The sequence below is a fragment of the Eubalaena glacialis genome, chromosome 10 (assembly GCF_028564815.1).
Source record: "Eubalaena glacialis isolate mEubGla1 chromosome 10, mEubGla1.1.hap2.+ XY, whole genome shotgun sequence".
NCBI classification, from domain to species: domain Eukaryota; kingdom Metazoa; phylum Chordata; class Mammalia; order Artiodactyla; family Balaenidae; genus Eubalaena; species Eubalaena glacialis.
The window spans coordinates 68,153,840-68,179,735 of record NC_083725.1 but is presented as its reverse complement, the minus strand read 5'-3'; the positions used below and the strand labels follow the sequence as shown (position 1 = coordinate 68,179,735).

General features: G+C 44.1%; 1 protein-coding gene across 2 annotated transcripts in view; it reads right to left on the bottom strand.

Moving 5' to 3' along the window:
• Positions 1 to 25,868, bottom strand: part of XRRA1 (X-ray radiation resistance associated 1) — an 80,411-nt gene extending 54,543 nt beyond the window's left edge. The window contains exons 1-8 of one of the 2 annotated variants that reach the window (XM_061202865.1): positions 25,725 to 25,868; positions 22,668 to 22,723; positions 19,948 to 20,045; positions 14,811 to 14,992; positions 11,482 to 11,553; positions 10,217 to 10,289; positions 6,992 to 7,089; positions 1,633 to 1,766 (exon numbers count right to left, since the gene is read on the bottom strand). In XM_061202865.1, the coding sequence (XP_061058848.1) occupies positions 1,633 to 1,766; positions 6,992 to 7,089; positions 10,217 to 10,289; positions 11,482 to 11,553; positions 14,811 to 14,992; positions 19,948 to 20,041 (653 nt within the window). In that variant the 5' untranslated portion in view covers positions 20,042 to 20,045; positions 22,668 to 22,723; positions 25,725 to 25,868. The remainder of the gene's footprint in view (positions 1 to 1,632; positions 1,767 to 6,991; positions 7,090 to 10,216; positions 10,290 to 11,481; positions 11,554 to 14,810; positions 14,993 to 19,947; positions 20,046 to 22,667; positions 22,724 to 25,724) is intronic. The other variant, XM_061202863.1, reaches the window with a different exon arrangement.
• Positions 25,869 to 25,896: the final 28 nt, after the last annotated feature.

The window sequence follows — 25,896 nt, the reverse complement described above, 5'->3', positions numbered from 1 at the left end:
TACATAGCCCTCTGCCTTTTCATCTTGTCTATCTTTCTGTGAATGTGGTTTTTGTTCCACAGGCTGCAGGATTGTAGTTCTTCTCGCTTCTCTGGTGTTCTTCTTAAAAGGGTCATAACCATCAGTCAAAGTTGATGGAATTTTTGCAAGATGAACAGAGTTTTGGAGCAGGATGATGGTGATGGTTGCACAACAATGTGAATGTACTTAATGTCACTGAACTGTACACTTAAAAATGGTTAATATGGGAAGGCTTCTCATAGGGAAAAGAGGACAGTCTGAGATAGCCCTCGGAATATGTACAGAATCTACATAAGAAGAGAATGTAATGGTCATAAGCAGGGTCTCTGGAGTCAGACGGACTTGGTTCAAATTCTGGCTCTGCCACTTATTAGCTTTGTAACTCTGGTTGAGTTATGTAACCTATCTGTGCCTCAATTTCCTCATCTATAAAATGGGGATAATAATAGGGCACTTACCTCATAGGGTTGTGAGGATTAAATGAGTTAGTATATGTTTAGTGTGACAGAAGAGTGTCTGACACATAGTAAGCATTACACACGTATCGTTATTATTTTTTTTAATATTAATTTTTAGTGTAGTTACAATATTGTATTAATTTCAGGTGTACAACACAGTGATTTGATATTTTTATAAATTATACTCCACATAAAGTTATTATACAATATTGGCTATTTTCTCTGTGCTGTACATTATATACTTATATCTTATTTGTTTTTGTTTTTTTTTACATCTTTACTGGAGTATAATTGCTTTACAATGTTGTTAGTTTCTGCTGTATAACAAAGTGAATCAGCTATGCATATACATACATCCCCATATCTCCTCCCTCTTGCATCTCCCTCTCACCCTCCCTACCCCACCCCTCTAGGTGGACACAAAGCACTGAGCTGATCTCCCTGTGCTATGTGGCTGCTTCCCACTAGCTATCTATTTTATATTTGGTATTTTATATTTTGTTATATATGTCCATGCCACTCTCTCTCTTCATCCCAGCTTACCCTTCCCCCTCCCTGTGTCCTCAAGTCCATTCTCTACGTCTGTGTCTTTATTCTTGTCCTGCCCCTAGGTTCTTCAGAACCATTTTTTTTTTTTTTTTTTTTTAGATTCCATATATATGTGTTAGCATACGGTATTTGTTCTTCTCTTTCTGACTTACTTCACTCTGTATGACAGACTCATCGCTATTATTAAGTGAGGAAGGACCAGTACATTCTGGCCAGAAGGCATGGCTCAGCAAATGTGCAGAATGGGAATATGCAAAGCTTATTTAGAGGGTTCCTGAAGGGGAATAGTCTGGCAAGAGCAATACCACAACTTACCAGTGACAAATCAGAGGGAGGGAAAGTGACTCTCCAGACACCGGCGTCTCTCCTAATAGCACAGAGGAGTGTGGGACACCCAGCTGAGGCCTCCCGAACCTCTGGGGCTCTGTTCCCACCAGTGCCTTTTCTGGGAGCTTCAGTAGGTGGCATTCTACCTGCTTTGAGCACTCACAGCCTGTCCTTACAGACCTTTTGAGCTGCTTTGGACTATTTCTTTGGACACATGTACCCAGACAAAGGCTCAGGAGGGAAACACATGGGACAGACTCTGGGATGTAGAACTTACTGCTCTGCAACAGCCAAATTGGGTGGCAGGGAGGTGAGCCCATTGCCTGTGAGGAGCAGGACACGGAGGTGTGGCAGAATCCCCAGATCACCGATGGCTTCCGCAGTCAGGCTGTTGAAGGAAAGGTCCAGGAACTATGGCGCAAAGATATAAGATGGGGAAACAGAAGCACTACTCGTGACAATGATGCTCATACAGGAGGTGGGAGCTGGCTACTTTTTTTTTTTTAACCTTCCAGGAGGGCCCATCGCCCACAGGCTAAAACCCTCCTGACTCTCAGGATGAACTTTCAAGGTCTACTAGAGTCATTCTACTATGTCCAACCTATTTGCCAGCCTCAGCCCCCACATTGCAAGCCTTTGTTTACCCTGTGGTACTGGCCAAAGTGACCGCTCCCCATTCCTTGCCGCACCCCACCTAGAGATCTTTGCTTGAGCTTTTCACTCAGGAATGCCCTTTCTCCATGTATCTGAATCCAAGCCCTAAAAGGCCAGCTCAAAAGCTGCCTCCTTATAAAACCTTTCTTAATTCCCCAGCCAGATGGAATCTCTCCCTCCTCTGACTTTGAGTGCTTTATCTAGACTGTTCTGAGGTTATTTCTCACAGTCAGCCAGGTAACTGTGATAACTGGATATAAGCCTGAGGAATAGGGTACTGGTACATGGATGTGCTGAGCAGGTCCTGGCACACAGTGGTGGACTAGGCTATAAACTCTCTGAGGTGAAGCACCTTGTCACTGTATCCATGTATCCTTATAATCTAGCATAGCACCTGGCACATAGTAGGTGCACATTAAAAAACCGGCTGAAATGAACTGGCTTATGAGGACAATGACCCAAACTGACACCTCATCATAAAGCACCTTCTAACTAGCCACCTAGATTCATGAGATAGTTGACTTGAGTTAGGAGACCAGTCAGGAAACTGAGTTTCTCTCTGCAAAGACAAAGGCAACTGTGATAAATTATATCACCCCAGTCTCTGGTCTCCCTCTTCTAGAAGAGCCTCTCTGGACACTCACTTTAGCTCTTATGTACAAGTCTGCTCCCTTCCCTCTCCCTCTGTAATAGGGAAGAACCTTTGTACTCTATTACAAGTTAATCACTACAGGAATGTTGCCTATAAGCTTAAATTATACGTAATGGCCCATCTCTGGGAACCCCGTCTCCCAGGTAATGAGCATTAAGCTAAAATACCTTTATCTCACAGGAAACATCCTGACCAGGCCCACCTGTGAATGACTGCAGGAAGGAAGAAATTAACACATCCCCTCCAGAGGCTGACCAGAACCAGGAAATGTTAGACTTTACTCCCTCCTCTTTTAGTATAAAAGAAGCCTGAATTCTAACTCAGGCAAGATGGTTCTTTGGGACACTAGTCCACCATTTTCTTGGTCTGCTGGCTTTCCAAATAAAGTCGCTATTCCTTGCCCCAACACCTCATCTCTCAATTTATTGGCCTGCTGTGTGGCAAGCAGTACTCGGTAATACCTCCACCAACACACACCCATAGACGCCTACTGAATGGGGCCAGTTTCCGCATTTTATCCCACTGGTGTAGGGACAGGTTTCTGGTCCGCCACTTCAGTGAAACACAGTCAGTCACACATACACAAATGACTGCAGGTCATTGCTGGAGGAGGACTGGGTTTGGTACTCCACTTTAGTACTTAATTGACAGGCTCTGTAGACCTGGGTTTAAGTCCTGGCTAATTGTGTGATCTTGGGCAAATTATCAATATTTAACCGAGCTTCCTTATCTATAAAGTAGAAATAATAATGGATTTTTATGAGGAATTATGTAGGTAAAGCCTTTAGCATGAAGCCTAGTGCACAGTAAATGCTTAATGTTGGCTGTCATGGTCATCACAATCCCTTCATTCAAGGCCCCTATACTGAAGGCTTAGTTTGAACCAGTCCCTGCCCTGTGTGAGCTCACAGCCTAGTTGGGCAGCTAGATACATATATGTGTCTGTTAAGTAGCAATGCTGCTGGGATAGATGTTTGAGCTCTACCAGGGGGTCCAGACAGGCTTCACGGAGCAGGTGATGCTTAAGCTGTCCTCAGAGACTAGTCGGTATTCACCAAATTGTTAAGGGCAAAAAGACATACAGCACAGCAAGTGGCATGTATAGAAGCCAGGAGGCAGCCTTGCTTATTCTGAGAACTGCAAATGGTTTGGGTATGACTAGAGTCCATGGTATACAGAGGGCTTGATAGGACTGCGCAGGCCATGAAAGATACCCAGCACCAAAGGAATGCCGAGTTCATGCTGCCATCAGTAAATTCCAAGTTTTGAGAGTTCACACAAACGGGTGATCCCACTTGGCAGGGGCAGAGAAAGAAGCCTTCAAGGATGAAGACCTGGAAAGCTGGCTTGGATAAACATAGATAAAGATGGGGATCACTGTCTCCTTCATACACATATGTGGACAGTCAGCAATGGATTCTACCTCCTTAATATCTCTCATACTTGTTCCTTACAATCCATTCTTTATACAGCAGCCACGCCACACTGGTTTTTCTAAAATACAGTTCAGACCCTGTTACTCCTCAGTTCCAAATCCTTCAATGGATCCCTGTTATCCATAGGATAAGATTCAAAGTCCTTCTAAGGCTCTCTACAGTCTCTCTTCCGTTACCTCGCCAGGCTCCTCTATCGCCACACTCTATGGTGTCTCACTCCATTCCAACCATACTGAGCTGTTCCATCAGTGTTCTAGCTCAGAAATTGGCCAACAAAGGCCTGTAAGCCAAATCCAGCCTGCTGCCTCTTTTGTATGGCCTGTCAGCTAAGAATGCTTTGTACATTTTTAAATGGTTAGGAAAAAAACACAGAAAGAATAACATTGTATGAAAATTATGTAAAATTCAAATTTCAGCATCATATAGTTTTATGGGAACACAGCCCTGCCCCTTTGCTTACATATTGTCTACAACTGCTTTCCTTCTACAACAGCAGAGTGGACTAGTTATGACAGTTATGACTAGTTATGACCGTATGGACCGCAAAGTCTAGAATATTCACCGTCTGGCCTCCTACCAAAAAAGTTTGCTGACCCTTGCTCTGGCTGCTTTGGCTATTTCATGTCGGGTCCAAATCTGCTTTCTATGGAAGTAAGGGCAGCTCAAAGAAACGAATAGTCTTAGAGCTGCAGGTCGCAGAATTTCACAGCTGGCCCAGAATTTACAGAGGGGGAAACTTAAGTTCCAGAGAGGTAAGTTATTTGGCTGAGGAGGTATGGCAAAGTAGTGGCAGACCAAGACTAGAAACGAGGTCTCCTGACTTTCAGGGCAGAGCTCCAGCTGACTCTGTTTCAGGCCCGTATGCAGAGAATCAAATCATGACAAAGCTGTTTTTCTAAACTGACTCCTGAAGAGTTCTACTCCGGGTGACAGCCTTTCTGGCAAACAAGGACGGATGATTCCTAACTTGGATGCTGCATCTGCTGAGTCACATCAAGTTTTATTACACATCAAAGTATTCACTGCCATGAGCTGCAAATTCAGGACATTTGACAGGTTTATCCTTTTTCTTAGAGAGCCCTTTCAAACCACAGAGAGATGAAAACAAACGATTGGCCAGATTTCCTCTTCTCATTTATGTTCTGCATCTTGACTTAGGTCTGCTCTCTTATGTAAATAAATTCCCTTGGGTAGGGCTGGTCTGCTGGATAAATAATCTTCATCAGTTGCTATCAAACTATGAAGTAGGGCCTCCCAAAAGTCAACTATGATCAACCAGTAAGTCGGCTGTGGGGTCAGAGCCTGTAGTCATGTCCCCTCCCTGTGGCCCACTGGCACTTGAAGTAGGGGTTTGAAATGGTAAGGGTGACGAAGGTAGGATGCCTGGCACAATGCATGATATACAGAAGCTCAATAACTACTTTTTTAAAAAGCAAAATAAAAAATTAATGGAAGCTTATAATAAGCTCCCAGGCCTGTAGGTGAGGGAAGTGGCTCCCTGTATCTCTAGAGCATCTGGAACCAGTTTCCCACTGTCTATAATAAACTCTGGTATAAAATGTTTTTAACCTAGCACAAAATTGCATCAGTTGCTGTAAATTTACTTTCTCCCTCTCCCTGTATTATTGGACTTTCAAGAGCTTTGCTTCCTGGATAAGCATGAGGGCCACTCCTGTCAGAAATCATAGTAAAGCACTGTTATCCTCAATATGGCTGGAAACCACGGAGAAAAGGTACCATTACGTTCAGTATAGCATGCTTTAAAAACGCAAGGACTTATAATCCATTTTAGGAAGATCACCATCCCAAGCGGTTAAAACTTTGGCATGTAAAAGGCATCAACTCTTAAAAGTTCAGTGTTGTGGAAGGTCTCTCTCTGGCCAGACCAGGTTAAATGAGGTTTTTATGAAGAATGGCCAACTCTTGATGTTTGTAGATTAAATAATTTAAATTACCAGCTCTTTGGGGTAAACCCCAAGGCTCATGACATGCAGACATTTTGCTGAGGTGTGACTCTGAAGCTCTTCTAGAAAGCCAACATGTGGGGAAGAGCCCATTACTCAGTGAGTGAGCCTGGCCAGATGCCCACCCCACACCTCAAGCCAGCTCTACTGTTCTCTACTCTCCATGTATGCAGACTCCCGGGTGGTGACAAAAGCTTTGTTTCTTTGCGAAAAATGATCCTAAAGTTTTCATGGATGTTGAAGAGGTAATTAACTTGAAGTATGAGAACATGTATAGAAAACGCGTGATGATGGGAAATTTAATTTAGGAGAAAGCCAAGAGTGCAAACAAAGTTTTTTGTATTTGTGAATACAAAACAGCTGTGGATGTACAAATGTCAAGAGTCTGCTATAGAACTTATAGCAGCCCTACTTCATTTCACACTCATCCCTGGGCCTATGGCCCATAACCTTATCCGAGCTCATTAGAACCAATCTGGCTTGAGCACTCATACCAGGATGGGTCTCTGGAATCGGTCCATAACGCCTCTAGTTCAGCAGGTCCAATTTGCTGTGCCTAGCACTTAACCTCCATGGCTCAACCCCCACTGGATCCAGATCTCCCCTCAAATTCTCCTTCCTATAGTACTCTATTCAAAATCACTCCTCTGCACAGACTCCTTTGGACATGACCTTTGGCATTTATTTTCCAAGACCATGCCCTGTGGCCATAAGTATAATATATTCTCACCCAGTGGCCACCACCTCCACCAACCCCACTCCCTTATCACCACCACCAACTCCACCACCCTCCCCAGAGGAACACCCTGAAGCAAGATGGCTATAAAGGCCCAGAGAGCCCCTTCCCAACAGTTTTAATCAGTAGACTCCTTACACCCATTCCTTACAGGGATACAGGTGGGCACCAAAAACTCCCTACCTCCAACTTACTTCCAAGGACTTAAAGTCTCCATACTTCACGTAGACTGTTTTGATGCCATTAAATGCGAGCTCCAGTTCCTTTAAGACTGGAAATGTGTGAAATGCCTCTACAGGGGGAGGAGAAAGAGAGAAACGGCAGCTTGTGAAGGACGTAAGAGAAAGATATTAACAGTGGTCATTTACTGGGTTCCCACTGTGTTAGGCCAGACACTGTGTAAAGAGCTTTACATACATGGACACTAAATCTCTAAAAACCCTGAAAAATAGGGATTACTACTTCCATTCCACTGCTGAAGAAACCAAGGCTTAGCTAGGCTAAGTGATTTGCTAGAAATAGAATTGCTGGTAAGTGGAAGGGCCAAGAACTGAATCTAAGCCTAATTCTAATTAGCCTAATCTAAGCCCATTTTAAAAATGATCTTTATTATTTCTGGTTATAAAAGTGAAACATTCCCACCAAAAAGCTTTAAAAAACATAGAAACATAAAAGTTCCCTTTAATCTCAACACCTAGAGGTAACTATTCAAAGCTTCATGTATAATACCCGACTTTTTCTCATGTGTCTACTGACACACACACACACACACACACACGCTTCTTTTTACAAAAAGGGAATCATACTACACACGTTGTACTGTGACTTTTTTTCCCTTAACAATATGACTGAAAGATTGTTCCAAGTCAAAACATATAGATCTGCATCATGTCTGAATTATGTTCTGTTGTATAGACATACCCTATTTTAGTTAACCATTCCCCTAGTGATAGTCGCTAGACTATCTGGATAAAAGGTTAAGAACACTCTTCCCCTTCTGCTCGAGAACTGGACCTTGGGTTAACTTTCCAGCCTTCTTCCCTTGGTAACATGAAACAAATGGTATGGTCACTGGGTTATTAGGCAATATTGCTATGGTAAAAATGACCCCAGGTTAGTAAACCACATCTGGACTAGGAGAAACTATAAATGAACTATAACTATCTCAAGGGGGCACCATAACTTTGGGCTTCGCTGTGTGTGGTGATGCCTATAACTGGACATGGCCTCTGCAGGAACTCTGGGAGCCATGTCTATGGAGTGTTACAACAGCTACCTGATCCTATGGGGAACAAGGTGTCTAAGCCAGAGTGGCTCCTGCATCCACCCAACGAGAGTTTCATTGTTTTGGACCTGAGCTAGGGGCCACAGAGAATGGCTCATGGTTGGCTACATGAACAGCTACGTGAACTGCTCATGAACTGCAGTGAGGAGTCCACTGAAGAGGAACTGCTGACGCTGTGCCGCTGGCATACTGTGTGGAATTACTCAGAGCCTTCTAAGTGAACCTGGTGTCAAGTATGGCCTATGGCGGTTTTGTGAGTTGGAATGTTCTGTAGAGACTAATAGAAAGATGTGTTTTCGGGATGTTTCCAATGAACATCCTTGTACAAGTGTGTTTCTGTAGAATACATTCCTGGGAGTGGAACTACTAGACTGTGTTAAGAGACATCGCCAAACTACCTTCCAAAGATGTTGCACCAATTTATTACACTTGATTATGAGAGTACCCATTTCCCTACCAATGCTGGCAGTCATCAGTCCTTCTCATTTTTGTCAATATTTGATAGGCAGAAAATAGTACTTTGATGCTGTTTTATTTACTAGTGAGGTTGAGCATCCTTTCATATGCCTGCTGCCTGTTTTTCAAGCCCATGCTCCTGACAGACCATGCTGTTTCCTCAAGGGCAGGGACTTCTTTAAAAAACACCCCTCAACCTCAATGCATTCGAAACTGAATTCATCTTACTTCTCCCTAAACTTGCCTCTCCTGTAGTGCTGTCTATCTCAGTAAATCCTCTTGGTTCCTCCCTTTCTCTACATGCCCATTAGTTAGCAAGTCTGGTTATTTCTACCTCCTCTTGAATCTCTCTCTCTCTCTCAATCCCCTCCACCCTTATTGCCACAGCCCTGGTTGAGGCCTCACCTCCCCTCTCCTGGAAAAATGAAACCATCTTCCAGGTTTCCTGGCTTCCATCTTATAATCCATGCTCCTCACAGCCACCACTGAGCCTCTCTATTTCAAAGCCTTCCAAGGCTCTCTTTTGCCTGCAGGATTAAGTCCGAGTCACCCAGGGCCCCTGATAATATAGTCCTTGCCCACCTTTCTAGTCTCCATTCTCCCCTACCTATATACCCGGCACACATACAAAGCTTCTTCAGGGCTCCTGATCAGGCACTGCCAGCCCACATCTGTTGGCCTGAAATGCCTTCTCACCTTCTAATTCCTGAGTCACTCCTATTCGTGTTTTAGGTCTCAGCCTACATACTCTTCTTCTCAGAAGTTTCCTCTGACACTCTAGGCCCAGTTGATGGCCTGGTTGATTTTCTGATTCCCTCTATCATTGCACTGACCGTACCCTGCTATAACTGAGCTCGCCAGAACAGGAACTGGACACACTGATTTCTAAAAGCCAAGCAGTCATGTAGTCCTGACACCCAGCAGGGGTCGCTGTGGATCTGCTGAATAAACAAGAAGGCTTTACAGTCCTACAGGAGCTTTCAGGGACTTAACAATTTCTTACATGCAGTCCCTTGGTATCTGCAGGGGATTGGGTCCACCGCTCCCATCCTAACCCCCACCTCCACCACCATCATGCATCACCACCATGGACACCAAAATCGTGGATGCTCAAGTCCCCTGTATAAGATGATGCAGTATTTGCATATAACCTGTGCCCAGCCTCCTGTATACTTTAAATCATCTCTAGGTTACCAATGATACCTAACATAATGTAAATGCTCTGTAAATAGTTGTAAATACAATGTATATGCTACGTAAGTAGTTGCCAGTGCATTGCAAACTCAAGTTTTGCTTTTTGGAACTTTCCGGAATTTTTTTTCAAATATTTTCTATCCATATTTGGTTGAATCTGTGGATGTGGAATCCACAGATATGGAGGGCTGACTGTACTTATCTCATCTGAGTCTACAAGGTATTCTGCCTTGGGGAGGAAAAAAGGAAGGGCATTATCTCCATTTACAGTTAGAGAAGCAGGAGCTCACAGAGAAATGTTCTGAGTAGGCAGTGTCAGCTCCGGGCTGGAATCAGGTCTGTGTGTTCTCCCTCACCCAGCCTAGTGCACTCCAAAAAAAGGGATGCGTGGCCAGTCACAGGTGGACTGACAGGCCAGTTCTAACATGAGAGACTGGCTGTGACAGCCAAGGGGCAGAAGGTAGTTTTCAGGAAGAAAACTTACCTAGAGGCAGTAGGTTTTCTGAGGCATTGATGTAAATCACAGAATTAAAATGCTTGAAGTCCTTTTCCTTAGCCTGTGAGAAGGCATTTCAAAGAACACAAGATTAGTTCCCTGCCTGCAGGCCTTGCTGAAGCTCCAGAGCTGCTGTCAGAAGGAGCAAAGACCTCAAGGGGTAAGAACAAGAGCAGATACTTGTTGAAGGCAGGAAGGTCTTTTCTGCTTCTTTTTTTTTTCTCTTATGAAATAATTCAAATGTTCAGAAAAGTATAGTGAATGTTACTCTGAAGGCCCGTGTAACCACTATCCAGCTTTAATAAATCCTAATATTTTGCTGTCTTTGCTTCAAATTTCCTTAAAGAAACAGAACACTACAGAGGGTTGACCACCACCACTCCCCCTAACGTATCCATCCCCAGTCATACTCTTCTCCCTCTCTCCCACAGATAACAGCTATCCTGAATTGGTGATTATCACTCCCATACCTGTTTTATACTTGTATTACATGTATGTGTATCCATAAACCATATATACAGTGTTATTTACATGTTTTAAAACTTTATATCAAATGCCATCATACTGTAGATATCATTCTGCAACCTGCCTTCTTCATTCAACACTATGTGTTTGAGATTTACTTGTGTTGACACACATAGATCTTTTTAGATTTATTTATGTTGATACATTTTAACTGCTATGTGGCATTATACAAGCAATCTCTCTTTATATGCCATGGAAAGCCTACAAACCGAAAATATATGCCATATGTGGTATACAGCAATACACTGGCTAATGGTAGGCCACAAATCTAGCTCCAAGCTACCTATTAGCCAGTGCAAAGAAAGAAACATGACTCATTACATAAGTCACAGAGTCTGTGAGTTGAGAACAAACCAGCATCTTGGGAGAACCACTACCACTCCTGGCACTGAAACCTGAGAGAAATTTCTCCTGTAGGCTCTTCTGATGGGAACTCAGTGTCATACAATGAATCACACCCCAGTAAAATTCTATGCACATTCAAACCACTTCCATAAGGCTATTTATTTCCTTTAACTCACTTCACATGGGATAATGGCAACACCAAATTTACAGCAAAAGATTGTGTCTGTGAATGTTGTTTCCGCCCAGTGAGTCCCTGTCTGACTCTCCCCCTCCCTATGACCAGATTCCCAGTCCCCAAGGACTCTGGAAGTACAATGGTCAAACAGCCAGGAGCTACCTCAGGTCTGGCTCACCCCAATCACATCTCTGCTGGCTGGCCTTACCTTGGAGAACTTCAGGCCGCTCACGTTAATGTTGCATAGGTCAGACGGATTCTTTACACAGTGGTGCTTCAGCTGGAACACAGTGCAGACAATCAGCGTCAAGGCCCCAACAAAGCTTATGTAATTGGCCAAGACAACAAATGACTCCCTGTTGAGGAGGGCAGCCTGGCACAGTGGAAAGAGCACGGGCTTCGGAGCTGCTCAGAATCAAGCTGCCACCTCAGCTCTCCCACCTCTGTTTCCCATCTGTAAGGTGGGGATGGAAACATTGACTTTACGTGGTTCTTAGGAGGATTCCTGCCTCTTTGTTCCTTCTCTGTCTTTTCTGGGCCCCACTTCCTCTACTTGGCTCTTAAAAAAATCTGTATTTCTGGGGCTTTACTAATCTCATACATTTGTCATAATTTGTGTGCTTGTTCATTCATTCATTTATTCGCCAAATATTTACTAAGCACTACTTTGGGCCATGTTTTGTGCTAAATATATCAACAAACTTTCTCCTAATCCTAACTGAACTCTTTGACATAAGTATGATTATGTCTCTTCATGAATGAGAAAAGCAAGGCTAAAAGAGATAAAGTGACTTTCCTAAGGTCCCACAGCCAGTAAGTGATAGGTCTATGATTTGAATCCAAATCTGTAATCACTAAACACTATGCTCTTAGGACTACCATATGTTGCCCTTCACAATTAAAAAGTCAGAAGAAAATCTCAGCTTTGGAGTTTCTATTTCTGTTTAATCAAACCCCATTCTTTTTTTCAGTTAATCATTTAGTTATGGTACCTTTTATGTTTAGGCATGGAACTAGGAATTTAAAAGACAATGAATAAGAAGCAGAAATATTCCATGCCTTCTGAAAGCTTAAAACTGCATGGAAGCCAAGGAGCAAGCAAGTATTTATAAATGTGATAAATATTTTAAAGGAGAAATTCAAGATGCTATGGGAGACAGTAACAGGAGGTCCTAACCTCAGTGTGGAAGTGAGGTAATACTCACTTGAGGAAGTAATATTTCAGCTGATACCTAAGTGCTAAGTAGGAGTTGGTCCCATGAAAGTGGGTAGCAGGGGTCGTGAAAATTATCAAGGCAGGTGAAAGCAAGGTGCTTTTGAGAGGATGAAAAACAAGGTAAGGCTAGGGAGGCAGTCATTAGGTCATTTGTGTCCATGTTGGCTCTGTAAAGGAGCGTGGATTTTATCCTATAGTCAATGGAAATCTGTCAGAGGTTTTTTGGCAGGGGGCTAATAGAAATTTTATAAAAATTGCTATGTCTGACACACACAGAAAGGATGAGAAGACAGGAAAGGGTGGTGAGAGACCACTATACTAGACATTGTTAACTGGCTTCTCTAGAGCCACTTCTCTACTTCTTCCTTGTTAAAGAACCCCAATATCATTCACATTTCTCTGAGTGGATATATCCTTCAACTCCAGCTCCACAGGCTAAGTCTTGACTTTGTCTAATCCAGTCATGGTGGTCATGTTCCCCTAACCATTGACTGTTGGGATTTGTGATATAGGTTTGGCCAAGGAGACGCTGGCTGCTTGGGGTGGGAGGCCAGTTCTGGGAAGTTCTTACCTTTAAAAATCGATAAAAGACAGTGACAATCCCTTTTCTACCTCTGGACGTTATCCTTTAAATGTGATGACCAGAGTTCAGCAGCCATCTCAGGATCATGAAGGCAATCAGCCCAAGAGGACAAGCTAATGTGCCGAGGATATAAGAGCGGAGAGATGGAGGAACCTGGGACTTGGAAGAAGTCATTAAACCAATGAATTAACCTACCCTAGAATAACAATGCCTCTGGCTTCTTTTTATGTGAAACAAAAGCATGCTAGTTGGTTCAAACTATAATAGTTAGGAAGTTACTGAATTAGTCCAATAAAAGATGATGGTAGCCCAGATTAGGGTGGTGGCAGGGCAGATGAAGAGAAGAATACAGATTTGACAACTAATGAAAGTACCAGGGCTTGGTAATGGCAGGGATGAGGGTGGTGAGGGAGAGGCACGTGTCAAGGATAACCCCAAGTTACTTGCTTGGTGACTGGGTAGATAGTATTGAGACCATATATTAAACACTAGAAAAGAGGTGTTTTGGGGACTTGGAGTAAGGGGACTGGTGCAGTAGGTCAATATGAAGTGCCAGTGAAACATTCATATCCAATAGGCGGGTAGGTACCCCATTACTCTGAAAAACATCCTTGATGCTTCTGCTATCCAAAGTGGCAACATGGGTAACGAGCTATCTCAATTAATGGGGGATGTATATGTTGAAAACAAAGGGGAAAAGAAGAGTCCTATGGGAAGTGCTTCTGCCCCTCCTCAGTACTGTTGCTTCAGTCTTCCTCATTCCCAGTGAGAAGTGGACCTAATAATCAAAGAAATTCCACAGGACTCTGCAAAAAGCTTATACTATCCACCTTGAGGGGAGATGTAACCAGCTGCCTCCTTGAAGCTCTCTTTCAACATCTGATCTGTGCAGAAACTTATCTCTTGGGAACCATAAGCAAAGCCTGGGAACAAAGTAGGCTGCCAGGGAGTTCTTCTTAGGGAGCTATGAGCACTGGACTGCACATGAATATTGGTTTACAAAATGTGTCTTTCTTTGTAAAGCCACTGAAGCACTGCACAGAGCAGATGTGAAATTACCTGGCTGGTCTCTAACACAGCCACCCAGTCCCCTTTGTAAAGCCTGCCCCAGACACTGGGTATATCTAGTTGGCATCCCTGGCTTTCAGCCAGACACTAAACCCAAAGGACAAAGGTTGTGGTATGTGGGGCCTCCCCAATCCCCCTGCTCCTAGAGAGATCTCCCCAGAGCAGAGCAGGAATCTTTACACTCTACTAGGTGCTAGAATACGATTTTTCAATTTACTGTTCCCCCTGACCTACTGCTTTGCCTCTCTGGCTCAATTAAGACTTTTTACTTGATAAAATATAAAGGCACAGCCTTTGCAGTCGGTAGACCAGAGTTCTAATTCTGAGTAGTTCTAATCCTGGGTAAACCAGAGTCCTAATTACTAGCTGAGGGACCTTGGCCAAGGCAAATTACTTCTTGGGCCCTCAGTTTTCTCATCTGCACAATGGCAACAACATAATAGGGATGAAAATACCTATCTCATAAGGTGGATGTAAAGAAAGCTTTACATATAAAGAAAGCTCTGGGTCCCTTCATCATCCTGGCTATACTCAATTTGCCAAGATCACTCTAATAGTTTGGGGTGGATTGGGGGTAACTGTACCAGAGGGAAGCAGGGCAAGTCCTTGCCCCCCACCAAGACAGTCGTCAGCTGGTGTTGCCAGCCTTTCAGGATGCATTTACTCTCACCAGAAAAGCCTGGTCCAGCACGTGTCCCGGAGTGTCCACTTGGTTTTCCTGTCGAGACCCTTTCTTTCCTCCAACCTCAAAAGAAACCTTCTGGCTTTCCTGACCTTCAGCTCGTGCTTCAACCACACCCTTGGGCTTCTTCTTGAGGCTACATTTCCGAGCCACTAACCAGTGTCCTCGGCCTGTTGAGAAGATCAGAACAGTGACAAGCAGCAAACTCCTCCAAAGCCACAACTCGTGCACTTACAGAATGGTTATCTTTAATACTACAACAAAAATTAGCTCCTCATTACCTAATATGCACCAGATACTGTGCTGCAGCTGGGGAGGGGGAGCGGCTATATACCTGTCTTATTTAATTGGCCCCCAACCCCAAACCCACTGAAGACATGCTACTGCCCCCATTTTACAGACAAAAAGGCTAAGACTCAAAGTGTAGAATGACTTGCCCAATTCCTTCCTCCACATTTTTGCCTCCAAACTTTAATTGTTCCTTCAAGATTGTAGGTCAAGTATTTCCTATTCTGTGAAGCCTTCCCTGACTCTCCTCAGCAGAGCTGATCATTTTTTCCTGGGCCAGCTAGTTATTGCCCCATTTGTCATCTCTTGGGTAAAGGTAAAGCCCATTGTGTGACACCAACTCAATGGGCTACATCTTCCCAGAACTTATCCTGGATTCTATCATTATACGGCAAAAGTTGCATTAGGAGCTCAGGCATTTTTTAAAGACCCAATAATACATGCTCACTGTAGAACGAACTAGAAAATGTATGTTAAGTAAAAAGAAGAATATGAGGTTTACTAGTAAGCCTGCCTAACAAAAATCATGACAACATTCTGGAATCTGTTCTCTCCTTCATCACTAGTTTATTCATTGTAATCTGTAATTATTGTATTTGTTCGCTTGTTTATTGTCTGTCTTGCCCTCTAGAGTGGAAGCTCCATGAGAGTACAGACTTTGATTCATTCATCTCAGTATTCCCAAGGCCTGCACAGAGCTTACCACACTGTGAGTGTTGCTGAACTTACCCTGAGCCACAGCGCTCACCCACAATCATCCATTCAGACCTTTTCTGAGCATCTACTTTGTGCCAGGAGTTGGGGCTATGGAGAAGAATACAACGGAGGATTCGAAGGAGCTCAATAATGTAAAGGGTGCTGTGAAGCCCAGAGCGGGGAGCTACCAGCCTAGGGCATGAGCTAGATCTTGTATGTTGAAAGTTGACTAGGTGGAGATGGAAAAACCAAGCAGCCTGGGCAGAGGGAAGAGCACAAGCAGTACTCAGATGTATGGAAGATTGGGACTGCACAGAAGAACAGCACAGAGCTGTGGGAACCAGCCTGGCGCCCCTGACCACTGGCTCTCTGCCTGCATAGCCCGCTACCCCTGCCTCAAGGGCTCGCCTTCGCTCCCCTGACCACTGCTGCTAATCCTGCCTCTTGGATGCAGCTCCCATCCTACGTCTGAGGTGAGCCAGTTCCTATTCCCATCCTGGGTCTGACAGCCCAGGCACTCATTTCCCAGGGCTGCCCCCATCTGGGCCATGGACCTTTGTCCTATCCCAATAGCCCAAACTCCTAGAGCCTCCAGCCTGAGTTGGTGCCAAAACCGCCAACAGAGCCAGGAAGGAAGGCCTGGAGTGTGTGGGGAGATAGACCTGAGGGAAAAGAGATGAGGCTGGAGAGGTCAGCAGAGTCAGATCTCAAAGGTCTTGAGGACCAGAATAAGGAGTTTGGGTTTTAATGGGGTAGGCTTTTAGCAGGAGGAGTATTCATGGGAAGGTTTTTGTCCCCTGTAAATTTTCATTTTGAGATAATTTCAGACTTCCAGAAAAGCTGTAAAAATAATACAGAGTTCCTGTACAGCTTTCACCCAGGTTCCCTAATGTTAACATCTTATATAATCATAATACAATGGTTAAAACCAAGAAATTAACACTGGCATAATATTAGTAATGAATCTACAGCCTTTCTTTGATTTTTGTCAGTTTTCTCACTAATGTCCTCTTTCTGTTCCAGGATCCAATCCAAGATTTCACATTTCATTTAGTTGTCACGTCTCCTTAGTTTCCCCCAAACTGTGACAGTTCTGTAGTCTATTTTTCTTGTGTGATCTTGACACTTTTGAAGAGTACTAGTCAACTGCTTTATCAAATGTCCCTCAATTTGAGTTTGTTTGATGTTTTCCCATAATTAGACTAAGGCCTTGCAGTTTGGCAAGAAGTGATGCTGTGCCCTCCTCAGCACAAAATGTCAGGGCATACATGATGTCAATATGTCTTATTACTGGTGATGTTTATTTTGATCACTCGGCCAAGGTGGTATCGGCTTAGTTTCTCTTAGTTACTAAGAAGTCCCTTTGTAATTAATAAAGATAGCTCAAGACTATACAAATATCCTGTTTCTCATCATACTTTGACCCACTAATCCTAGCATCTGTGATGATTAATTTTGTGTCAACTTGGCTAGACTATGATAAGCAGTTAGTCAATCAAACACTAACTAGGTGTTGCTGTGAAGGTATATTGTAGATGTGGCTAACATCCACAACCAGTTGACTTGAAGTAAAGGAGACTATCCTTGATAATGTGTGGGTCTCACCCACTCACTTGAAAGACCTTAAAAGCAAAAACAGGTTTCCCAAAGAAATAAGAAATTTTGCCTTAAGACTGCAGCATCAGCTCTTCCCTGAGTTTTCAGCTTGCCTGTCCTATAGATTTCAGACTTGCCAGCCTCCACATTTCATAAACCAATTCCTTAAAAATATATAATTTATATATGTGTGTTGGTCCATATGTATATACACATATACATATATGAAAACAAAACTTGTAGGAGATACACACACACAAACACGGACATACACACACACATCTTATTGATTCTATTTCTCTGAAGAACTCTGACTGATACAGCATCCATAGAAGTTTCTTGACTGTAAAAGTTATTATTGTGATGTTTTAATAGTGATTTTCCCCCAAAAAAGTGATTTTCCCCCAAAAAAGTAATTTTCTATTTCCTTCATTCCTTCTACATGTATTAACTGTAATTCTATTGTAAGGAAGGACTCTTCCTTCTCCCCCACTTATTTATGTATTCTTAATTTAATTATATCAGCATGGGATCATGACTATTTACTTATTCTACGGATTACAACCCAATTCTACCTTTATTTATTTTGCTGCTTATATTGTTCCAGCTTTGGCCATTGGGCGCTCCTTCAGTTTGGCACCTATGTCCTTTCAAATTGCCCCCATCATTTTCCTGAGCACTGCTTTATTTTCTGGCACCACATAATGTTCCAGGCTCAATATGTATTTTTCTTGCCTCAGCCCTAGAAACAGGTTTTTGTCTGAGGAGCCCTGGCTTTGTTTACTGGAGAATGGTATTTAGAAATCAACATCTAGGCGGCAGGCATGCTCTTTGCGACTGAGGTGTCATTGCCCTCAGTGGCCCAGGAAATACAGGTATATATACTAACACATGCAGATACATACGGCTATATTTATTTCTCTATCTGTCCATCTATGTGTGTGTGAGGGGGTGTGGATGTGAAATCATGAGTGCATACTGAGAGCTCCATGGGAGGGTTTTCAACAGATAGGTGGCCAAAGAAGGTCTCTGTGTGAAAAATGAAATCACTCAAGAGAAGTGGGGAGCACAGGCTGGAGGAGAAGGTTCTTCTACTGTTCCATGTACAGAGTGACCAGCACGTCATTTCATCTAGGGTAAGCTAGGGGTACTTCTCCCTGGCTCTACCCTTTCAAAGCAGCAAATCCAATCCAGTGAACCCACACTTCTCGGCAGTGTTCCATCAGCAGGACTCTGCGCAGCATGAGGAGGAGTCCCTGCCCCAGGGGAGTCTTTCACTAGATAAATGTTTGAAAAACTACTTAGCAGAGTCAACTTTAAGCCATTTTATTTAGGAGCTGGGCAGACTATAATTATGCATCAAGTAAGAAACACAGAAAGGAAGATGGCTGACAAGAGAGAATGGGCACTGAGGGATGGAGTAGCTGGACATGGCTTACTGGAAGAAGTGGGAGAAGGGCTGGGCCTTGCGGGATGGGAGGAGTTTGGATAACTGGGATGAGGGCTGGAACATTCTGGGCGAATGTTAAAAAGCTATGTGAAAATATTAGAAACACTATGGAACAGGGCATAAATCAAGGAAAGGGGTTGTAAAAAAGGATAAGGGGGGTTAGAGCAGAAGGTAAAGGAACCAGCAGTGAGAAGTCACTAAACAGAAGGGAACACTATGGTTAGATGTGCACTTTAGAAGGTTCCCTGAGAACCCTTGTGCACTGTTGGTGGGAATGTAAATTGGTGCAGCCACTGTGGAAAACACTGTGGAGGTTCCTCAAAAAACTAAAAACAGGACTACCGTATGATCCAGCAATTCCACTCCTGGGTATATATCCAAAAAAAACAAAGTCACTAATTCGAAAACATACATGCACCCCAATGTTTACAGCAGCATTATTTACAACAGCCAAGACATGGAAACAAGCCAAGTGTCCATCAACAGAGGAATGGATAAAGAAGATGTGGTACATATATACAATGGAATACTACTCAGCCATAAAAAAGAATGAAATTTTGCCATTTGCAACAACCTGGATGGGCTTGGAGGGCATTATGCTAAGTGAAATAACTCAGAGAAAGATAAATACTGCATGATATTGCTTCTATGTGGAATTTAAAAAATACAACGAACTAGTGAATATAACATAAAAGAAGCAGAGCCACAGATACAGAGAACAAACTAGTAGTGACCAGTGGGTGGGGGAGGTGGTGAAGGGGCAATATAGGTGTGAGAGAGTGGGAGGTACCAACTGCTGGGTGTAAGTTAGGCTCAAGGATGTATTGTACAACACGGAGAACATAGCCAATATCTGTAAATGGAAAGTAACCTGGAAAAACTGCATAAAAATAAAAGAATTCTAATAAATAAATAAAATTAAATAAAACTAAGGCTCCCTGAGACTGCTTGGGGGAGATGGATTGGAAGGGAAGGGATTGTGTAAGGGCAGGGAACAGCAGGGAAGGCGTTGAAGAGGAAGAAATGGGCGTCAGGGACATTCTGAAGCAGGAGCTGGGTGTGAGGCAAACGTACTGATCTGAGAAGTCACCTGACCTTCCTCCGGCATCCGAAGCAGATTTTTGGCCGGAAAGCAGTTGCTCAGATAAGGCTTCCCATCATCCAGTTTGTAGACTCCTGAGGAGGCCATGTCCCTGAGAGCCAAGCAAGGAAAGCAAGAAAGTAAGGAGTGAGAAGGGACAGGGCTGCTCTCTCACCCCAACACAGTCTGTGAGCCCACCAGGACCACCCCTAACACACACCCTAGCTCCGAGGCCCTAGAGGCCCACTGTCCTGCTTCAGAAATGGGCCAGCCCTTTAGATAACAAGGGAGATAGGCCCTGGGTTTTTCGGTTCAAATCAACCGTAGCTCAGTGAAACACTAGAAAAAGTATCACTTTTGGGCTCAGACAGACCTGGTTTGAATCTTGGCTCTTGCCTGACTCATTGACTGAGAAAATTTTCTACCCCTCTAAGCCTCAGTTTCCTCGCCTGTAAAATGTCTACCTTAATAGACAAAGGAGACGATCAAGTTGGAAGGGTAGTGCCTGGTACATATTAAGTGTTCACTAGCTATGTTCTTTGTTTTGAGTTCAGGGAAGAGGGCTCTCATACTTTAGGCAAGATGATGTGCAAATAATGAGATGTGAACTGGATAAATGGGGTTTGAGAGATGAACTGAGTTTTCTGATAGAGAGAAGGATAAGCATTAATAGAAAGGGCCACAGGATTAAGGGCACGGTGGTGGGTACATCTGGTGCAGTAAAGAAAGAACCTGACCCAGGAAGGGGAAGGAGGTGTGTTTGGGAGTCTTGGACAATAAGGCTGAATGGGAAGGATGGTGCCTGCTTCTGAAGGCCTTCAGTGCCAGGCTAGGAGCCCAGGCTCCACATTGTGGATAATGGAGAGACGTGGATGATATCTAAGTTGGGGAGAGCCATGACCCAAGCTGTGACTTAGAAAGAGAGGTCTGACAAATATAATGCCTGGTGAAATGGGATTCAATTGGTCAGGAGTCATGAAAATTCCAGCTCAGAAGTACACTCACTGCTTTCATTAAATCTTTCATCGTCTCCCACCTAGAAGACTGCAACAGTCTTCTGACTGGATTCCCACTGAGCAAGCTTGAGCCTGGTCTTGAAGGCCCCTGGAGACCTATGTCCTAACTTTCCAGCTCCAGTCACTCCACCCAAGAGGCTCACAGAATCATTTTCTATTCCCCCAAACACATTCAGTCTTCCATGCCTTTGTTCTTAGTGTTCCTTTGGCCTAAAATAGCTCTTTCCACCTTGTTCATCTGGCTGATCTCATGCTTTAAGATTCAGCTCAAATGCCACTTCCTTTAGGAAAAAAATCTGTAATCAAAGACCTAGATTTTTTGAACCTTAAGCTCTTAGAGATTGAGATTTTTCTTTAAAAGGATCCAGTCATTCCCTAATCTGCTTTGGGATAGCTTCAGACAATTGGAGGTAGCAGAGGTTTGGGAACCTGGCCAGGGGAAGGGAGACCCTGGCAAGAGTGTGGAATCCTGAGATGGAGGGTCTGGGAAGAGATTCAGTACAAAGAAGGAGCAGAGTGGAGAGCTGGGATCAGGTGTCCTGAGAAAATGTTTCCTGGAAGTGACAAATATGAAAAGTAGAGGGGTGCAGTAGGAGGCGGCAACAATTTTAGAGACAAGAGAATTAAATTTGAGACTAGTTTCTACTACTAAGCTGAGTGACCTTCTGCAAATCACTTTACCTCTTTGTGCCTCAGATTTCTCACATATAAAATGAGGATTAAAACCTGTGCCTCAGAGAATTGTTGTGAGAATTAAATGAGGTAATAGAAAAAACAAGCTTCTTTCTAGACCCAGTCCAGATGCCATCCCTTCCATAAAGTCCTCACTGAACCTACCAGAGGGACATAATTGCTGTTTTAGCTAAACTCTGGAGTTTTTCTTTTGTAAGTCTTTCATGGCCAGACCCCTTTCTACCTCATAAGATTACTAACAATCATGAGGGGGCTGTTTCAATGGCCTCTGAACCTCCAAGTCTGGAAACATGTCCAATTCACTGTCTCTCTTCCACTCTTGGAAAGCTCATAGGAAACACCCAATAAACATATGTGAGCCAAATGAAGGGTACAATGGTACTCCCAGGGCCCAAGGGTTTTTATACATATTTCTAATCTCCCTAACTAGACTTTGAGCGCCTCCAGGAGAAGGACAGCATCTATGGTGCTCATCTCTTCACTCCCAGTACCTAACACCTGGCACATAATAGATTCCATAAGTACCTGTGGAATGAATGAGTGATCTTGACATCTCCTTTGGTTCAACACAGGGCACCGTGAATTTCCTTATCCCTACCACCCTGAAAAGGGTTGGGGGCCCTTTCTATGTGCTTCCACGATACTCCATACTTCTAGTATAACACTTATCACTTTATTATAATTGTTTTCTCCCCTTACCAACTTCCCACCTGCTATGGGGCCTATAATACCTAGTCACCTATATAATCCCAGAGCCTAGCATAGAGCCTAGAACACATTAAAAATGTGTTGGGAAGATGAAGGGATGGATGGATGGCTGGATGGGGAAGACAGTCATCCAGTCAATCTGTCTTTCAGGAAATCCCTCTTGTGACTAATCACACCTATCTGCTAGATGGGTGAATGAATGAATGAATGAATGAGTAAATAGCTGCCTGGAAAATGTTAGAGAAGATGACTGCTGGAGAAAACTCCAGTAACTTACAGAATATGGGGACCTTGGTTCTGATCTGCATAGTACTTACTTGATTTTTGATCTTGGGAAAGACCTCTTGACTTCCTTTTTTTTTTGTTTCTTCACCTGTAAAATAGATATTGCACTCCTTCTTAGTTTGCCATTTAGAGCTCTTGAACTTTCTCATTAATTATATCCTACTGTGACCCTTTGCTCCAAAATGTGTCTCACCTGGGGCCTAGAAAAATACCACAGGACTAAAGATCCCAGAAACAGATAGAAAAGAAATAGAGACAGAGACAGAGACAGAGACAGAGACATAGACAAGGGGGTGGAACAAGAGAATAATTTTATGACAATGGGGTGGGGCTAGAGTGCTTAATAGGAAGTGCAAATCACAAATTAGAAAGGAAAGGATCATTTATATGACCATTTACACAAAATAAACTTATGCATGTGCATGATAAAACCAGCAAAGGGGGCTTCCCTGGTGGCGCAGTGGTTGGGAGTCTGCCTGCCAGTGCAGGGGACACGGGTTCGAGCCCTGGTCTGGGAAGATCCCACATGCCACGGAGCGGCTGGGCCCGTGAGCCACAACTGCTGAGCCTGCGCGTCTGGAGCCTGTGCTCCGCAACAAGAGTGGCCGCGATAGTGAGAGGCCCGCGCACCGCGATGAGGAGTGGCCCCCACTTGCTGCAACTACAGAAAGCCCTCGCACAGAAACGAAGACCCAACACAGCCATAAATAAATAAAAATAAATAAATTAAAAAAAAATTATTAGATATAAACATATAAATCTCAGTGTTAAAAAAAAAAAAAAAAGATCAACAAGGAGCTGTTTCTCGGTCAGATGTATTGTACAAATCCGTGAGCATCTTAAAAAAAAAAAAATTAAAAAAAACCAGCAAAGACAAAGTTGAAAGGTAAGGCGTGCACACACACACACACACACACACACACACACACACACACGCAAACACAGAATAATGCTTCTCATCTGAATGCAGTTGCTTTTTCCATTCCTTTGGTCTATCACACTTCTGCCCCTCTTCTTTGCCTGACGCATACAGAAAAATTTCCTGTATATCCCCCTCCTCAGGTTGACCCTTATCTGTGTTACCACCTCAGCCTACCTCTTAATGAACGCACCGTGCCACCCTGTATTATAATGGCCTGCTTACCTGTCTGTTCCCCACTCCTCACACCCTAACCTCAGTGAGCCTCTCTAAGGCCAGGCCTGGGTCCTACCTATATCTTTATCCCCAGCGCCTCAAACAGGGTCTGGTCCATTGAAGAGGCTCAATTGAGTGCTTACTGAACTAAATGGAACCATGAACACAATACTATGGAGTTCTTCATTCTGTCTGCAAAGAAGGAAGAAGAATCAGGGGAGGTTTCACAGAGCAGGTGACATTAGAGCTGGGTCTTGAAACGTAAGTTATAAAAAGATAAAAAGCTACAGGGGCATCTGACTGGATTGTTTCACAGAGGTGAAGAAACTGCATCTAATAGTTTTTAGTAATAATTACGGTCATGTGAGTGTTAGCTTTACCAAGACGGGTGTTTTGCCTGTTATTCAGGGGTATGTGCCCAGTGACCAGAACAGTGACCGCTCCATAGTAGGTACTCAGTTTGTTCAATCATTTGGACACTTATATGAGGAATTCATGGGGAGTTAAAAAAAAATGATGCAGTGTAGTAGATCATAGCGTATTAAGTCCTGTTATGTGATAACTCTAAGTCATTAGAGTAGGAGTTCCATGAAAGTAGGGAACAGGTCTTTTCTGATCCCCTAGTATCCCTTAGTACAGTTCCAAGCAATGTTGGTGCTCAATAAATATTTGTGTAAAAAAAAAGAATTAATAAAAATCTGGAATATTATTACACCCGAAACTGTAAAGGCAGAGTGGCAAAGGTGAGATAGGCTGAGACCTGTGACCCTTTACTAGAGTGCTTGCACCTGGACAAACATCTCCTTGAACAACAAAATACAAAGAAACTCGAAGGGACTAAAAGTAACTGCATGCATGCACAGTTGGGGCAAATTATGAACAGTAAGACACAAAAAGGCCAAAAGCCAACTGCCACTTCTGAGGTGTTAGGAGCAAAAGCAGGGTGCTGCACATGACCCCTGCACACAGCACCACCAAGGGGGTGGGCAGACCACCTAAGGCACCCCTCCCACCTCACCCCCCCCATCCCCCCCACCCTCACCCCATTTAAGGGACCAGCTCACCCGCCACCCCTCCACCCCCACCTGTTTCTTGTTTTGCTCCCTCCTGCTGCAGGACGAGTCCCAATAAAGCCTTGCCTGAATTCCCCACCTGGCCTCTTACCAATTTCTATTGATTAAAGAGTCCAAGGACCCCAGGTGGTAACAAAGGGAGCATGACACTGGTTTGATGTCAAAAAAAAAACATCTGAGGGCTTCCCTGGCGGCGCAGTGGTTAAGAATCCGCCTGCCAGTGCAGGGGACACGGGTTCGAGCCCTGGTCGGGGAGGATCCCACATGCCGCGGAGCAACTAAGCCAGTGCGCCACAACTACAGAGCCTGCGCTCTAGAGCCCGCGAGCCCCAACTACTGAAGCCCGCGCGCCTAGAGCCCGTGCTCTGCAACAAAAGAAGCCACCGCAATGAGAAGCCCGCGCACCACAACGAGGAGCAGCCCCCGCTCACCGCAACTAGAGAAAGACCGTGTGCAGCAACGAAGACCCAACGCAGCCAAAAATAATAAATAAATAAAATAAATAAATTTATTTTTTTTTTAAATCTGGCTGCTAAACTAGGTTCTGATACATGCTATCTGGCCTTGGTTAAGTTCCTTAGTTTCCTCATCTGACTGGTCCGTTTGGGGACTAAATGAGAGGATGGATATATATGCACTTAAGACAGTGCCTGGCAGGCAGCGCCTGGCAGGCAGTAGGCACTCAGCGAATGTGAGTTCTCTGTAACACGAAAACAACGCTAACAGCTAAGATGACAGTCACCAAAGAACCAGTACGTGCAGTTACAGGGCTAGAGAAGGATGAAGGACGAGCTCCTGCCCCCTCCTTGTCAAACGCTACATCTGGGGCGGGGGAGACTCTAACCCGTCACGCAAACTAAGTTTCCAGTTTCCAGCCGCACCTGCCTCCGGCGTCGCTTCCGCCTCCGCGACGTCCGCGGGGGTGACGGCCCGGTCTGGCGGGATGCGCGCCTGCGAGCCTCCCGGGGAACTCGGAGCCGCTCCACGGTGGCGCCTGCCACTACCTTCTCCACCCCTTAGTAACCGAGACGCGGCGGCTGCCCGAGTAGGCGG